This window comes from Mus musculus, chromosome 16 (assembly GCF_000001635.26).
Source record: "Mus musculus strain C57BL/6J chromosome 16, GRCm38.p6 C57BL/6J".
Lineage (NCBI taxonomy): Eukaryota > Metazoa > Chordata > Mammalia > Rodentia > Muridae > Mus > Mus musculus.
In genome coordinates this window covers 14,223,245-14,240,083 of record NC_000082.6, presented here as the reverse complement: position 1 = coordinate 14,240,083, position 16,839 = coordinate 14,223,245, and the positions used below count along the sequence as shown (strand labels likewise).

Here is a 16,839-nt window from a genome sequence, read left to right as displayed (position 1 = left end):
GATAGTAATTTATCATTAAAATAAAATTTTAAACTGTGTATGCATGTGTGACTTTGGGTTTAAGCATAACACACAGGTCCAATGGACATGGTGGAACATGTCTATGACTCCAGCACCAAGAAGATAATCAGTACCAGCATGGGTTACATAGTAAGAATCTGTTTCAAAACTACAAAACACTGTGTGTGTGTGTGTGTGTGTGTGTGTGTAACTTTGTTTTTGGAGTCAAAGGCTTTGGGAAATTCATACCAGACACATTCCTCACTGAGCTGAAGCAGCCCCATGTCAAGGGCTATGGTTGAGCAGTACAGACAAGGCTGTATTTTAGCTGCTTGGTACCCTGGTACAGTACACAGCAAGCGCCACAGTGTGAGGTCAGTATTGGCTGGTGAGGACTGTACCTGATGACACACAGGAAGAGTTTTAACTGCTCAAACCTTGAGAAAGGGAGAGATGACAATGGCCCAGACCATGCTAGGACCTGTGGCATACTGAAGGTGGAAGCGTGTCTCCACGTTCAGCTCACTCTGCTCCTTTCTTGTAGGTGACCTGCTTTTGGAGAGCTTCAACAGCTACACATTTTTATCCAATGGCTTTGTGCCCATCCCAGCTGCACAAGATGATGAGATGTTCCAGGAGACACTGGAAGCCATGTCTATCATGGGCTTCAATGAAGAGGAACAGCTAGGTGAGTTTCATACCTTGTATCTAGTAAGCTGGACTTGTGATGCTGGGGGATTCCTTACTGGCCCTCATCTCGTCAGGATGCATGGCTACTCTCTGGGTTTCCTACCTCCTGAAAGGAGGCAGAGAGGGAGAGAAGAAAGACCAAGAGAAGGAAAAGTGAATCCGTCCACATGTGACTTATTAGGCACATGACTCTTTTGGTTGCAACTGACCCAAATTGGCTTAAGAAAAAAAAAAAAAGTGATTCGCTCTGTGTTAGTTATCTCTGTTACCCTGGTGACACTGGACAGGAACAACTTAAGGAAAGGAGGATTTATCTTGGCTCATGGTCTCTAGGGTCTCATTCCATCATGGAGGGAAGGCATGGTAGAACTGTTCAGACCATGGCAGCAGGAATATATAGCAGAGCTCCTTAAATCACAGCAGGCAGGAAACAGAGTGGGAAGGAACTGCCCCTACAAACCTATTTCCACAGGCCAGGCCCTACCTAAAGGCTTTCAAAATAGCATCATTAGCTGGGGACCAAGAGCTGGGACGATAAGCTTATGGAGGATAGCCCAAAATCAAACCAATCAGTCCAGCATTGGAAGACTCAGACATGCTGGCTGCAGGTTCTAGGTTCTCGGGACTTAGAATTTCTCTTAAAAGCTGGTTTCTGGTCCTCCGTTGTTCAACACCACAGTACCTATTAGGCTGTAGTTTTCTTGACAACAAATGCAGTTTGTTACAGCCTTCGGGTTTGTAGCCACAGTGTAGATGGGGCTCGCTATTATTGCCCTGAATAGTGGTATCTCACTAGCTTGTGTTGGTGGGCTTAGGTGAGTGTGTGCGTTCCATGGTTACCTATGATGTTAGGAACACAGGACAGAGAGGTATAGGTGCTAAGAGCAGGCTCTTAGGGCTGAACACAGACACATCAGACCTGAATAAGGTGATGCAGGGTCTGCAAGGCTCTTCCCGGGAACTCAGCTGTGTTGACGAACTGATACTTGATGATAATCATTCCACAGTTGGCTCTGGAGCCCATTCACCCCCTGCTGGCTTCAGTGCTGTGGCTCCAGAGACACTTCCTTCTGGCTCAGACCAACTCCAGCATTCAGAATTAACTAGGGCAGGACTATGGTAAACTGGCCTCCCTTTCCACACCCTCTGGGGTCCCAGAAATATCCAGTTGCTACAGTGAGGACTATAGGATAGGCTGGTCCGTATAGAATAAATAGCCTATGGTCCAGAAAAAGAAAGTTCTAGGAGCTACATAGCAAGCTCAAGCAGACAGGCGTATAGACTAAGACCGTGTCTCAGAGACAAAATTAAACAAGCAAACCACTCATGGAGGCATACACCTTTAATCTCAGGACCACACAAGCAGAGTCAGAAGATTCTCTGTGAGTTCCAGGCCAGCCAGGGCTACACAGAGAAAATTTGTCTGAAAAACAAAACCAAAATAACAACAACAATGCAAACAAATGAAAACAGAAGAAAGCCAGGTGGTGGTAATGCACGCCTTTGATCCCAGCACTTGGGAGGCAATGGCAGGCAGATCTCTGAGTGTGAGGCTAGTGTGGTCTACAAAGAAAGTTCCAAGATAGCTAGGGATGTACATAAAAAACCCTGTTTCAAAAACAAAAATAGAAAAAGAAAATATCAAGGAAGACTTAAATCAGTGATGGAACATATAGGAACCAAATGGAGCAAGGGTTATCCCGATTGCCTTCTGTGGTGGTACATGCCTGTAAACAGCACCTGGAAGGGTGAGGCAGGAGGATTGATCTTAAGGTCAGCCTGAGCTAAGCAATGAGATCTGTCTGAACGTAGGGAAATACGCCAACAATCAATGCCCACAAGATAAACCAACATTTCCAGCTGCAGAGGTGGGCACTGCTGCCATCTACTGGTGAGTGATGGGGGTGCTGCTAAACATCTGTGGATGTACTGGACTGCTTTCTGCCCAAGAATTTCTACTGAATCAGCAAGGCTGAGCTGGCGTTAGACGGCGCACCCTCCCTCTGCAGGCACTTTGGCAATACCTAGCTTAGAGTTGTACTTTTGAGCACCTCTAGGCCAGCATATCCTAGTTCACAAAGTTCCTTTTGTGGGTGTTAGTAGGAAAGAGAACACCCTTGGCAGTGCCTTGTCTGTAACAGCTTCACAGTGAAGAGGAGTGGGGGTGGGAGTGGGTTGGTACATTAGCAACTGAATCTTTCTCCTCTTGACTATGTCTGGGCTTGTGGTATGAGGTCATCTGCTGTGAAGGAGACAAAACCCATGGTTTGGCCTGGGGACCAAAGGAAGATGGAGTTTCTAGGCTTTGTTACTAGGACATGATAACTTCTTGGTGACTGACTCCACAGTTCAAGTAGGTCTATTGGCAATCATCAAACACACCCTCTGCTCCTCCAGATATTCTTTACCTACCCATCTCTATCCATCCTCTATTTATCCACCCATTTACTCTATCCATTCATCTTTAATCCATCCATTTATGCATCTTTCATTCATTCATTTATCCATCTCTGCTCAGGTATCCATCCTCCATCCATTTATCCATCTATGCATCCATCCTCCATCCTCCTCCATCACTCCTACATCCACCCACCATCCATCCTCCATCCATTCATTCTTTCATGTATAATAGTCAGTGAGCTATATTTGGCCCATGACTGGAGCTTACAAGTCCCTGCTGCATAAAGAAATCCCATGTGATACAAGGTTTTCCAGCAACTTCCTGGCAATACTCATTTCCCACATTCGAGCATCTTCTTCTGTAAGTCAGGGAGTCAGACAATCTTGTCCAGACATGAGAACTCAGAACTCGGTCTACAGAGGGATGCCGCTGCTTGACTCTTAGTGTCCAGTGATGATTAGATTGATGGCTTTCAAAATACTTTGGCTGCTACTGACTAACCAATCCACTCTTCTCTCCCTACTTCAGCCATCTTGAAGGTAGTATCATCTGTCCTTCAGCTTGGAAACATTGTCTTCAAGAAGGAGCGAAACACAGACCAGGCATCCATGCCTGATAACACAGGTACTTGTCACTTTTCCCAGTGATGATAGCTTCTGGAATAAAGAAGCAGGTCACACTCAGGCACTGGTGGTATAGATGTCCTCCTTATCTATGGCTACACATGGCAGTCAGCTGTGGTCTAAAAGTACAAGTCAACACAAGGAGAGAGTATGACAGAGAACAGCCACCTTTGTGTGACTTTTATTATAATACACTGTTACAATTATGTCATTTGTTGTTACTGTAATTGTTACTTTAATAGTAGTACTTCTTTTGGAGACAAGGCCTCAGTGGATAGCCCAGGCTGGCCTGGAACTCCCAGTTCTTCAGCCTCCAAGTGTTAGGATGGCAAGTACGCTTCACCATGCTGGCTACCTGACTTATTCCTAATTCCTGTTGTTAGCTCCTCATGGTACCTCCTGTTTAAGTTAACTTTATCAGAGGTCTCTATACAGGAAAGCATCAGCATGCATAGGGCTGGCACCATCTCAGTTCCAGTCATTCACTCAGTCTTGGGCATATGCCCCATCCCTAGGGGGGGCTTTCTGCTGTCTCTGCCTCTTCCTTCAAGTGTTTCATGGCTGCAGATCCTACAGCACAAAATCAGAAACTCAGTGGTTCCAGCCAGATGGGCCCTCACGCATGGGTCACCTCTTCTGAGCTCTCCAATGGTTTATGTATTGAATAAGCATTTCCAAGCAGTTGCACTCTGCCAGGCCTTAAGACACAGCAGAAAGAAAGCCAGCTCAGTTCTTCTTATGGTACAGCCTTGGTGAGGAGCCAGGCCTCAAGCTCCTTGCAAATGAAGGGTCCCAGATAAAGCACAGGTGGTCCAACTGAACCCAGTTTTCAGTCAAGCCATAACACTTTCCACCACAAGAGTGTTCCCTGGGCAGAGCAGGCGGCTCTGAGGTCAGAGCACTTGTTGCTCTTCTAGAGGACCCAAGTGCAGTTCTCAGCACCCCGGTTTGAAACCTCAAAACTGCCTGTCACTTCAGCTCTCAGATATCCATCACTCTTTTTAGCACCCACATGCATGTGTGCTTACTCACACACATGCATAAACAAAAATAAAACCCTTAGAAAGAGAGTCTACTATAAAGTGTTATTTCTCTGAAATTCTTATTTAAATTAAAACCCTGGTTACCCTCCTCTGGATTTCCCACCACTGATTCTGGCCATCTTTCTTGAAAATACTCAAAATTTTCTGTCTCTGAGAGGATCACCTGGCTCCCATCACTCTTAGTAGTAGCTAAATATCCGGTTTCTAGTTTTGGGGCCACCACAGACTCTGTATTATATCACTGTACAGCCCCACAGAGCCAAGTCTATTGGACATATATTGTGTAGTAACCCGCCACCCCTAAATGTGACATATGAATAAGATCCAGTTCTCCATGAGAATCCAGAGACATGAACAGATAGCTTGTGAAGCAATGGAGGACCCACAAACTTTAGTACTATCTGCACCCCATACCCCCCCCCCATGTGATAGACAAATCTTTGTGTGTGGGAAGCAGCTGGGACGTGGTTCTGTATGTTTTTGAAAATAAGTTTTTAAATGCAGAAATATATACAATGATATAACGAGCCACATGTTTATGACCTGACTAGACATATATGAATACATTTTAGTTTTCCTTTTTCTTCTTTTGTTTGAAGTTGTTTCTGTTTCTTTACCTTTTGTTTTTTGAGGCAGGGTCCCACAGAGCCCATGCAGGGCTCAAACTCCCTGTGTGAGCAGAGATGACCTTGCACTTATGGTGCTCCTGCCTGCATGTCCCAAGCGTGGGCATGACGGATGCGCACCACCACACGAGTGCATGAGCATTTCTTTAAAGAGAATTAAACAGTAGAAATGACATCACTCGGTCCCAGGGGCACCTGTCTAAATGCCTCTTTTCTCACACTCACGCAGCGGCTCAGAAAGTTTGCCACCTCGTGGGGATTAATGTGACAGATTTCACTAGAGCCATCCTGACCCCACGTATCAAAGTTGGACGGGATGTGGTGCAGAAGGCTCAGACCAAAGAACAGGTAATAGCTGTGGCTATTTATGCCACAAACCTTTTACACATTTATCATTCAACCCATATACATGGTATCTACTTGCTCATCCGTCTGCCCACACGTTCATCTATGCACCCACCCACTCCTACTCACCCATCCACTGTCCACCCAGTCATTCGCCCTCTACCTGTCCATCCAAACAGTAATCTGACTAATAAACATCCATTCATGTTCTACCATCCATCATCCACACATCTACCCACCCACAAATCGACACATTAACTCAACCATCTATCCATTCACCTGTCTACCCACCAATCCATCTATTTACCCATTAACCACCCCTCTGCCAACCCACCTATCTATCAGCCATCCACCTGTCCCTCTATTCATCCATCTATCCATTCACCCCTATATCCTTCATATATCCAATACTAAAATATCTGCAGTCCTATGCCAACTTTTTAGGACACTGCTAACCAAAAGCAGAGTCCTTCACACATCACTGACCTTAGAGACCTGACCTGTGGAAATGACTGTACACTTTCAAGAAGCAGGGCTGACAGCCTCTAATTGATCCTTGAATGGGTGGCATTTCATTATCTGTCTAGTCATTCCTTAAGTCTGACCACTCATCCTGCCACTTTCCTGCTGGCAATACCCGTGTTTTCTTCATTGCCCCTGCAGGCTGACTTTGCCATCGAGGCCTTAGCCAAGGCCACCTATGAGCGCCTTTTCCGATGGATTCTCAGCCGTGTAAACAAGGCCTTGGACAAGACCCATCGGCAGGGGGCCTCCTTCCTGGGCATTCTGGATATTGCTGGGTTTGAAATCTTTGAGGTATATCTGTGGCCTTGGTCATCTGGGACAGGGCTTTCTATTTGGCTATTTAGGCTAACAGATGTTGCTATTTTGTAGGCAGGCATACAGATAGGCACTATAGGTAGGAAGCTTTTGGTTAAGGCTACACTTGAATGTGTAAAAAACATAAATTCACTATTTATGTGTTGGACTGTATAAGTTGGCTGGTCAGCAAAGCTGGATGCAGTAGGCAGGACCTGTCTGCTCTATTTTCCACTGACTCCATCTCCAACAGCTCTCCTCTCATGGGGTCGAGAGAGTGCCAGGGCTCCAGATTGCCACTTAGCAATCTTAGAAAAAAAGAGCATCCAATTCTAAGAGCTTCAATCCAAATCTTAAAGAGGAAGTCACATTGGTTCCTGCTCACTTGAGCTAAGCCAGTAGGTCTCCTCCAAGCCGAGCACTGAGCTCAAGTTCTTTACCATAGTCCATGTCGGGTACACAGAGAGCCTGGGTCTCACTCCCATGAGTTGGAGGGAATTTCTCAGAGCAAGAGTCTGAGAGATATATCAAAGAGGTCCTCTGTGGGATCTCCCTGTCTTTTAAGCCTAAGTTTCCCTGTCTCTGAAATGGTGAGGAGAACTGTCTTATATGGTTAGTCCATCTCTGTGAAGGTGCAAAAGGTGAGCGCCCTGTGGTATGGGAGTGGGTCACTTTCGCCAGCCATACTGGTCTTTACGCCATGTTAGTTGCGTCTTGCACTTCTCTGCATGCTGAGGTCCAGGTCATGGGGCTTCTTGCCGCTGAGCTCCCTGCTTTGTGAGCTCATACGGCTCAGCCGCCCTCCCTCTCCGCCCTCCCTCTCCATGCATATGTGCAGGTAAACTCCTTCGAGCAGCTGTGCATCAACTACACCAACGAGAAGCTGCAGCAGCTGTTCAACCACACGATGTTCATCCTGGAGCAGGAAGAGTACCAGCGAGAGGGCATCGAGTGGAACTTCATCGACTTCGGCCTGGACCTGCAGCCTTGTATTGAGCTGATTGAGCGGCCGGTGAGGGGCTGGCACCGTGCATGCATGGCCCATTTGTACACACCTAGTCTGAGAATGCATTCCTTGTGGACAGTGTCTCTGGCCGAGTCCTGGAGCTGTAAATGGATTCCTTGGGAACTAACTCACCTGGAACTCAGTATGTAGACAGAGGCTAGACTCTGACCCTAAGAGTTCTCCTGCCTCAGTCCCACACGTCAGGCTGGCTTCAAACTCACTGTGTAGCTGAGGGTGACCTTGAACTTCTTTCTTCCTGCCTCCAGCTCCCAAGTGCTGGGATTGCAGGCGTGTACCACCTCACCTGGCTGACACATGATTCTGACAATCCTCCTGCCTCAACCTTCCTGTGCTATGATTAGGATGTACACCACCATGATGCAATTCCCCTAGTCTTTCTCTTCTTCTTCTCCATTCATTCATTCATTCATTCATTCATTCCCAGAGTCTGTGCTTGGTCCACTGATACGTCCCAGACTTTTAGAGCCATAGTAGGCTACTAGTCACCATGTGCTAGGCCTCTTATTTTAGGGTTGAGGCTGTAACTATGAACAAGACGAGCATGGACCCTCACCCCCTAGAAGAGCCAGTGGTGAAACCAACTGACACTCGTGGCAAGGCACTATGGAAGGCAATCAGGACATGGTTTCATGTGGTGGAGACCTCAAAGTGAAGATAGTTCCCCCAGGGTGAAGGATACAAACTGACACCTTAATTTAGATCCTCTCAAACATAGAAAAACATTGCTGAAAGGGATCCTGGGTAAATTTATAAGGAAGAAAAGCAACAGATTCATTTGAAATTCTTAGGTAATCTTAACTGGGTATCACACCTATCATCCCAGGACTCCAGACTGAGGCAGGAGGATTGCTACAAGTTTGAGTCTAGTGTTAACTGAATAATGAGTTATGGCAGACTGGGATATAGTGTCTCAAAGTGTATCTGGGAGCCTGGGAGGCTGTGTCTCAAACAAACCCAGTGAAACAGGCTCAGTGGTAGAGGGTCCTGAGTCCCATTCTCAAGGTGGGAGAGAAGAATGCAATCTTTGCAATCTCCGTTTCTTGTCAGCATGGGTATCAGCAAGCATTGTGTCCTGTTAGTTCTTGCTTTCAGTCCCTCAAGCTGTCTATTGACAGGAGAGTAATTGTTTAATAGATTTGAGGGTAAAAGAAAGAGGGTATGGATTTACTTTAGATATAAGAATAACACAGCCGGGCGTGGTGGCACACGCCTTTAATCCCAGCACTTGGGAGGCAGAGGCAGGAAGATTTCTGAGTTTGAGGCCAGCCTGGTCTACAGTCTACACAGTGAGTTCTAGGACAGCCAGGGCTACACAGAGAAACCCTGTCTCAAAAAACCAAAACGAAAAAAAGGAAGAAAAAAGCAGTAGAAGTGCCAGGAAGGCTCCTGTGTGTGACCTCTCTCTTTTTGGAAGGTTAATTAATTTTTTGAGATTCAGTCTCATGTAGCTCAGCCTGGCCTTGAACTTGTTTGTAACTGAATTAGCATTGAACTGATTCTCCTTGCCTCTGCCTCCCACATGTCAAGGCTTCAGCCCTGTGCCACCACACCTGACAACATGTGTGGGATCTGGATGGTTGGCCCTTTCTGGTGAGCCTGGGGTCCTCTTGCCTGGAGGTGACCCTGCCTTCTTATGTCCCCAGAACAACCCTCCCGGTGTGCTGGCCCTGCTGGATGAAGAATGCTGGTTCCCCAAAGCTACAGACAAGTCTTTTGTGGAGAAGCTATGCTCAGAGCAGGGAAATCACCCCAAATTTCAGAAGCCCAAGCAGCTAAAGGACAAAACAGAGTTCTCCATCATCCACTATGCTGGGAAGGTATCGGCCCGGGGTCTTGAGGAGGGCTCTGTCTCAAAGGTACCTGGGAGGGTGCTTTGGCAGTGGCTGTACCCTCCAAACACTTGTAGCAAGGTGGTTCTCAGTTAGGGGCTCTGTAAGATTTGTCTAAGCAGTTGTCAAGAGTGGAAGTGATGGTCTCTAACAGATGTCAACTGTGCTGACCAGACAGTTCTTCCCTGGGAAGACTCCAAATACTTTTTGCTCCATGGCAAACCCAACAGACAAGGCTCCTGGAGTGAGGGTACCAATGAGTGAGTCTTCCATAGATTCACATGAACCCCTGAAATTACCACTGTGCTCCATCTGGGGGAACTGTGCTAGCTGACTTTATCACTGTTGTGATCATCATCATCATTGTCATTGTCGTCATTGTCATCATCCTGGATATTATGTCCTGAATAGCATAGACATACCTCAGCTCACCTCTGCTGGCACTGCTCAAACAATGGTACACACACATGCAGGCAAAGCATCCACACTTACAATATAAAGATAAAAAATAAAAAGAAAAGCCACAGCTTGTTATTGGAACATAGCCAGGCCAATTTGTTTCCATAAGATCTATGGTTTCTTTGGTGTTAGAAGAGCAGAGTTGAGCAAGACTGTAGAGCCTACCAAACTGAAAATATTTACACTCTGGCCTCTGCCAAGAAGTTTGTCTTCTACTTTACATTATACTTGATGGAGCTTAAGCTCTTTTAACCATGTCCTGGTGATACTTTTCCCAGGCTCCTACATGTTTCTTTCCAGTCTTTTCACAGATCACCATGACAACCCACATCCCATCATAACCCACCAGAGCCATGCTGTCAGTTCACTCTGAGTTGTAGTCAGAGTCATTAAAGATGAGCATTGAGCAAGTCAGAAATTTTGAAACACTCCAGTGTCTATTTCCATATATCCATGTATCAAAACCTCCAAGCTAATAGGCTAAAGGATATAGCTCAGTGCAGAGCACTTGCCTACTATGAAGGTTAGTCTCAAATCTTGAATCATCTTAAAGAGAGTCTCAACTGAGAAATTACCTAGGTCTGGTTGGCCCGTGGACATTTTGGGATGGAAATAATTATGTTGGTTATTAATTCATGGGCAAAGACCTACCCTGATTGTGGGTGGCACTACCTCATGCATGCCAGGAGAAAACTAGAAGCAGGTGGCATGGGCACTTTGCTTCTCTGTGTCCTTCTCTGGATGTGATGCTTTGAGTCCCTGCTCTGTTCTCGATGATGGGCTATAGCTTAAAATCATGAGCCACATAGATCTTTCCTTCCTTAGGCTGCTTTCGGTCAAGGTGTTTAACATAGCAACAGAAAACAAACTAGAACATATACCCTGCTTGACATCCTAGGGTCAATCCCTGGTACTATAATGAACTGCTGTATAGTACAGCCTTAGCTATAAGAATCCTATTCATCAGACAGTGGGAGAATCCCTGTGCTCAATTTAAGAATGAGGATCCTTGTTAAACTGCCCATGCATAGGGGGGATATGGGATATCTACGATGGCTTTTGTCACCATGAGCTTCCTTGGCCATTTCTGGGGCTAAGTGTGAGACTATGGAAGAAGGTGGCATCTCTGAGGCTGTGGAACAGTAAGAGGTTTTTCTGGCACTAGCTTCCACTGGTGGATGCCTAGTATGGCATCCCTATAGTATCCCTGAAGATTCCGACCTACTGGTTTCTTCCTTAATATTGGTGGCAGCCTCAGAAATGTCTCATTTCTCATCTGATGTCTACAGGTGTGAAAGGAATGTGGAAGGATTTGGGCTTTGCAGTGGGTTTCTGAGCCAGGGAACCTGATGGCAAGGTGACTTTTGGCAGGTGGACTACAATGCAAGTGCCTGGCTGACCAAGAACATGGACCCGCTAAATGACAATGTGACATCACTCCTCAATGCCTCCTCTGACAAGTTTGTGGCTGACCTGTGGAAGGATGGTAAGCCCCTCTTGCTCTGACACAGCTTTGTGCTAGAAGGCTGAACACCTCAGACCTACTTCCTAGTTTATACATCTGCCCCAGACTGGGAGGCCCCATGTGGGAACAGGGAAATGACCAGGCTGTCATATGCTCATGCTATCCCATTGAAACAGCTTTGTCCATACAACACAATTCTCTCTTCATAGAAAGTACGAGTTTATCCTTAGCCAAGTGAGAGTGACTGTGAATGGAGAACACAGGTTCAGGATATCCCGAATAGCATGTCTCAATGTGGAGGTGGTTTTATTAGATTGTAATGTCCCAGAACAAAAGGAAGTCATAAATCAAGGTAATCTTTTAAGGACTCTGGTGGGGACCTAATGATATTCTTAGCTTTGGGGCCAATGGAAGTTGGTAGTCTGTTAAGACAGACCCAAAGGTTTTATATGATAGATTAATATTAGGTCAGGCATGGATGCAGACAGTAAATGGCCAATAGGAGCTAAAGATAGCCCAAGATGATTTGGCTCTGAATCTGCAACATTCCAACTCTCCATAGGCACTCATCTGTCAGCCTTGTAGAATCTTTAACATAGATCTGCCCCTTTTTCTGGAAAATTCAATTCATAACATCTTCTTAAACAAGGGACACTGAAAAACAAAACAAAAACAAGGGACACTGAGTTTCCCCACCCCATTCCTGGACTCACTGAGAAGGTCCCATTTCACGGCCCAGGAAGTGGTATATCTGGGCATGATGAAGCAGTCCTCTTCTGAAGTCAGAAGGATGCATGGCACAGTCTTCTTGTCTCTGTTGAGCTGGGATGTCCTCATTTGTAAACTGGGTCAACACCACGTCTCACTTGCCCCAGGAATTGTGTGAGGTTGGCGCTCACCAGTGGTTCTCAGCCTTGCGCCAGGGCCTCACTATTCAATCACAGGCTGAGGCTAGAGCTGGGGCATATAGGATGCTCTGGCTCCATCTAGTGCCACGTCACCTGGGCATGATGGCAGCGCCTTCTGGACTCTTGGAGCTTCTCATTCCATCCTAGAGAAGGCACAGGGAGACTATGGCTATGTGGCAGGGCACCTGCCCAAAGGCTTCTCATTCCATCCTAGAGAAGGCACAGGGAGACTATGGCCATGTGGCAGGGCACCTGCCCAAAGCAGAAGGTCCCCTGTGCTACTATTCCCCACTGATACCTCGTCTATGGAGCACTTACCTGTCCTCCTCAGAGCACTTGCTGTATCTTCTAACCAGGATGTCCTTTCATTGGATACCTATGTCTGCATGGACAGATGGTGGGCCACCATACCTCCCCCTTTTCTGTATCTTCTCAGAGATCAACTTCTCAGACACTCCTCGTCACCCTGTTGAAGGAAGGCCACTCTTCCTTCTCCTCTTGTTCCATTCTCTTTTTCTCTTCCTTTTTATTTCCTCTTCCCATTCCTTCCCTCTCCCCCTCCCTTTATCCTTGATTTTTTTTTAACCAGAGCTCACCATCTGATATAGTACACTTCATTGTCTGCCTCCTATTAAAGATCAATAACCTATGGGGAGAAATGGCCAGGGTCTTTGGTGAGTGCTTGGGGCTTATACATGGTCACTTCTTAGGAAATCTCCAGGAAGAAAGGAAATATTGAAGGCTACTGTGAAACTGAGGGCTCTCTATGCCTTGTGTCCATATTGCATCCTTAGGAGTTAGATACTGCTATTGCCTCCATTGTTAAGAAAGGGAAACTAAACTCAGAACATGGTGCCAGGGCCAGGCTACTCAGTGAGTTTAATGCCAAGAATGAAACCGACTCCTTTGATTTCTGTGACAAGAACAGAGGACATTGGCTTATTCTGACACTCAGGTGTCCTGAAGGATGTCCAAACTGACACTACTTAGAGGCTCTTTTCCCATCTCTGCCCTGCTAGCAGTAGAAGCACTGACCACCAGAGGGAAATATGGGGGATGGTACCCAAGATGGGATCTGTCATCTCCCAGAGTATCACCTGCACAAAAAAACCTCCTTTGATCACCATCTTCACAGCTCAGTCCTCTGGCTTGTGGCAGAGCCCAGAAGCTGATGTTACCCTTCATGTACCCCACAGTGGACCGCATTGTGGGGCTGGACCAGATGGCCAAGATGACTGAGAGCTCACTGCCCAGTGCCTCCAAGACCAAAAAGGGCATGTTCCGCACCGTGGGCCAGCTCTACAAAGAGCAGTTGGGGAAACTGATGACTACACTGCGCAATACCACGCCTAACTTTGTGCGCTGCATCATCCCCAACCATGAGAAGAGGGTGAGGCATATCCCAACTTGGGCCTCCTGCATACGGGATAGTACTGGGGTGGGGGACTGTGGAAAGGAACCTGGGAGACAGCAAGGTACACTAATGAGGTGAATGGGCAGAAAGAGGGGTCTGACCTTGGTTCCTGCCCTGAGCACCATCAAAGAAGGCCTGCACCTACACATGTAGAAAGTTGTCTGGATTTGGGCCTCTTCCACATGTCTGAAAGCAAAGGAAAGCAAGGAGGGAAAGAAGGGACAGAAGGGGGAGGGAACAAAGGAGGGAAGGAGGAAGGAGGGAAGGGCATCTTCCCAGAGAATGCTCAGCTAGTTAGAAGCATTGGGGTGTGAGGCCACCATTTCTTCCATTCTTCCAGTAAATGCTGGCCAAGCTGCCACTGTGACTGACAGTTGGGATACAGTGTTGAAGAAATCACTGAGCACACATTTGCTTTTGTCACAATGGAAAGAGGATTGCTACAGCATCTAGAGAGAGGTCACAGAGGCTGAGGGACAGCTCAGTGTGTTCCCACAACAAAGAATTAGTGGGCCCAAAATGTCACTGAGGCTGAGGTTATGAGAGACCACAGGGACCTTGATACATAGCCTAGAAACATGATAATAAATCAGGAAAATAACAAAAATCTGGGCTAACTGCTTCTGCTTCAAGAACTTTTAGAATGGGTAGATGGGCTGGGCAGGTAGCTCAGTGGGCAGAGGCTCTTGCTGTTAAGGCTAATGACCTGAGTTCCATCCCCAAGATCCACATGGTAGGAGGAAAACCTGCCTGCCACAGGATGTCCTCTGACCTTCACATATGTATGTGGCATACCTGTACCCACACCTACCCCCATATACAACATAAATAAATAAATGCCATTTTTAAAGGTATGGGTATCATCAACTTGGTGAAGTACGTAGCAGAGTATGAGTGTGTTTGGAGGCATTTTAGGCCAAGATCTTGGGGTAAGAAAAAAGAGAGAGGGGTAAGAAATTAAGTCTAGGCAGGAAAGCTATAGCTAGGTAACTGTGTATTGTTTTTGCTTGTGTACGTGTGTGTACACGCCTGTGGATGTGGGGTATACAAACACAGTGCACTGTAGAAGTAAAAACACAAGCTCTGGCATCGGGCCTTAGCCTTAGGTATCTTCTATTTCTGTGTGGAGCAGCTTGCTCACTGGCCTGGAGCTTTACCATGTCGAACAGATGAACTGGTCTGTAAGCTTTTTGTAATCCCCCTGTCTCTGTGCTCCCTTCTTACAGTTCTAGGATTATAGGTCCATGCCACTATGCCAGGTTTTTACATGGGTTCTGTGGATTTGAACTCTAGCTCTCATGCTTGCAAGGCAGGCACTTTGTGGAGCAAGGCATCCTCCCAGCCCCTTTGTTTCATATTGGTACATAAAGGTATAAAATAGGGATGGGACTATACTAGCTTATAGAGTTCCATTTGTGATGGCTAGAGATTGGTATCCTGTCTGTAGGAAACTACTGAAGGAATTTAAGTAGTAGGTCATGATCAAAATTATACTTTAGACCAAATGAGGAGTTAGAAGAGGCAGTCAGGGCTGAGGGGAGATGATCAAGTCGGAAGGTGCTGCAGTTGTCTGGGCAGAGACAGACAATGGCCTAAAAAAGTAGATTGGGGAGGTAACTTAGCCATTAACGTGCTTACCACACAAGTGTGACTTGGAACCCCAGAAACCCACATGAATGCTAGGTGAGTTTGGTGGCCACTTGTAACTTCAGTCTCAGAAGACAGAGGCAAGGAATCCCCAGAATTCCAGCTAAGAAACTACTGGTACTGGTGACTTTTGAGTTTGAGTGAGTGAATGAATGAATGAATGAATGTCTCAATGAATAAGATAGAAGAGTGAATGAGGATGATTTCTGACACCAACTTTGTGCATTCAAATGTGTACAAACACACGTGAATATACAGACATCACACAATGCACATCCACACCCACCACACACATATCATGCACACGTACACAAGTCAACATGTATGCTCTCATAGACATGCGAAGACATGAATGTATACATGTGCACACCACATCTGTTTTGGTTTTTATTTTTTAAAGAAATGTATTGGGAGAGACGTGGGGGGCAAGAGCTAAGGGTGGTAATGGCCCAGAAGTAAGAGAGAGGGTAGTGATGGAATAACAACTTCAGCTTCTAGCCAGGGGTGCTGGCACCACCAGGCACAATGGGGAATATAAGAAAAATAGGGCCAAAACGTGGAAACCCAGAGATGGTAACAAGGCACACTGTCTCTCAGATAACCCCTGTTAAGACCCCACAGATCTCCAGGTATATTTTCCAGCAGGGCTCGCTGCTCCAGTGCTCACTGGCCTCTTCCATCCCCACAGTCTGGCAAGCTGGATGCATTTCTAGTGCTGGAACAGCTGCGCTGCAACGGTGTGTTGGAAGGCATCCGCATCTGCCGTCAGGGCTTCCCCAACAGGATTGTCTTCCAAGAGTTCCGGCAACGGTAAGCCTGCTGAGGAGGGGTAGTATGGAGCAAGCCTTGGGGAAGCACAAATGATGGAGATGTGTTGGGTGACTTCTGCCCTGTGTTTTAAGCTATGAGATCCTGGCAGCGAACGCCATCCCCAAAGGCTTCATGGATGGAAAGCAAGCCTGCATTCTCATGGTGAGCTTAAGCCTGGACCCTCCCAGACATCCAACTGTGGCCTCCCTGCTGTGGGTCACATTGCCAGTTGCTGATCTGGGTGGGATGGTTCTCAAGTACATGACACCACTGACTAAATGGCCCAGTTGAAAATGGAAACCCTTCTTCCTCCCTCCTCAGATCAAAGCCCTCGAACTTGACCCTAACCTGTACAGGATTGGGCAGAGCAAAATCTTCTTCCGAACGGGGGTCCTGGCCCACCTAGAGGAGGAACGAGACCTGAAAATTACTGATGTCATCATGGCCTTCCAGGCAATGTGTCGTGGCTACCTTGCCAGAAAGTAAGCACAGTTTCCTGTATCCTAAAACTTACCACAAATTCATAGTAAAAACAGAAAGTCCAGAGAAGGGGGTTTCCAGCCCTGTGTTGAGACTCCCTGATTCCAAGAAGCCATCTCTCTTAAGATGTGTCGTTAATCAACAGCTTCTGCATGAGAGAAAAAGGAAGTTCAACTGCAATGCATGTAGTGGCTATAGATGTAAGAAGGACAGAATAACAGCCAAGGGGCTTGAGAGCTTTAGATCTGGGTTG

The 16,839-nt window shown here is 46.6% G+C and overlaps 1 protein-coding gene across 5 annotated transcripts in view; it reads left to right on the top strand.

Moving 5' to 3' along the window:
- The window catches only part of Myh11 (myosin, heavy polypeptide 11, smooth muscle), a 97,662-nt gene that overhangs the window by 52,105 nt on the left and 28,718 nt on the right, over positions 1-16,839 (top strand). For 4 of the 5 annotated variants that reach the window (NM_001161775.1, NM_013607.2, XM_006521843.2 and 1 more), the window contains 11 exons: positions 545-688; positions 3,620-3,715; positions 5,613-5,731; positions 6,392-6,544; positions 7,386-7,559; positions 9,218-9,391; positions 11,234-11,348; positions 13,432-13,625; positions 15,985-16,106; positions 16,199-16,268; positions 16,428-16,588. In NM_001161775.1, coding sequence (NP_001155247.1) covers positions 545-688; positions 3,620-3,715; positions 5,613-5,731; positions 6,392-6,544; positions 7,386-7,559; positions 9,218-9,391; positions 11,234-11,348; positions 13,432-13,625; positions 15,985-16,106; positions 16,199-16,268; positions 16,428-16,588 — 1,522 coding nt within the window. Of the gene's footprint in view, positions 1-544; positions 689-3,619; positions 3,716-5,612; positions 5,732-6,391; positions 6,545-7,385; positions 7,560-9,217; positions 9,392-11,233; positions 11,349-13,431; positions 13,626-15,694; positions 15,764-15,984; positions 16,107-16,198; positions 16,269-16,427; positions 16,589-16,839 lie in introns of those variants that run through there. The other variant, XM_006521845.1, reaches the window with a different exon arrangement.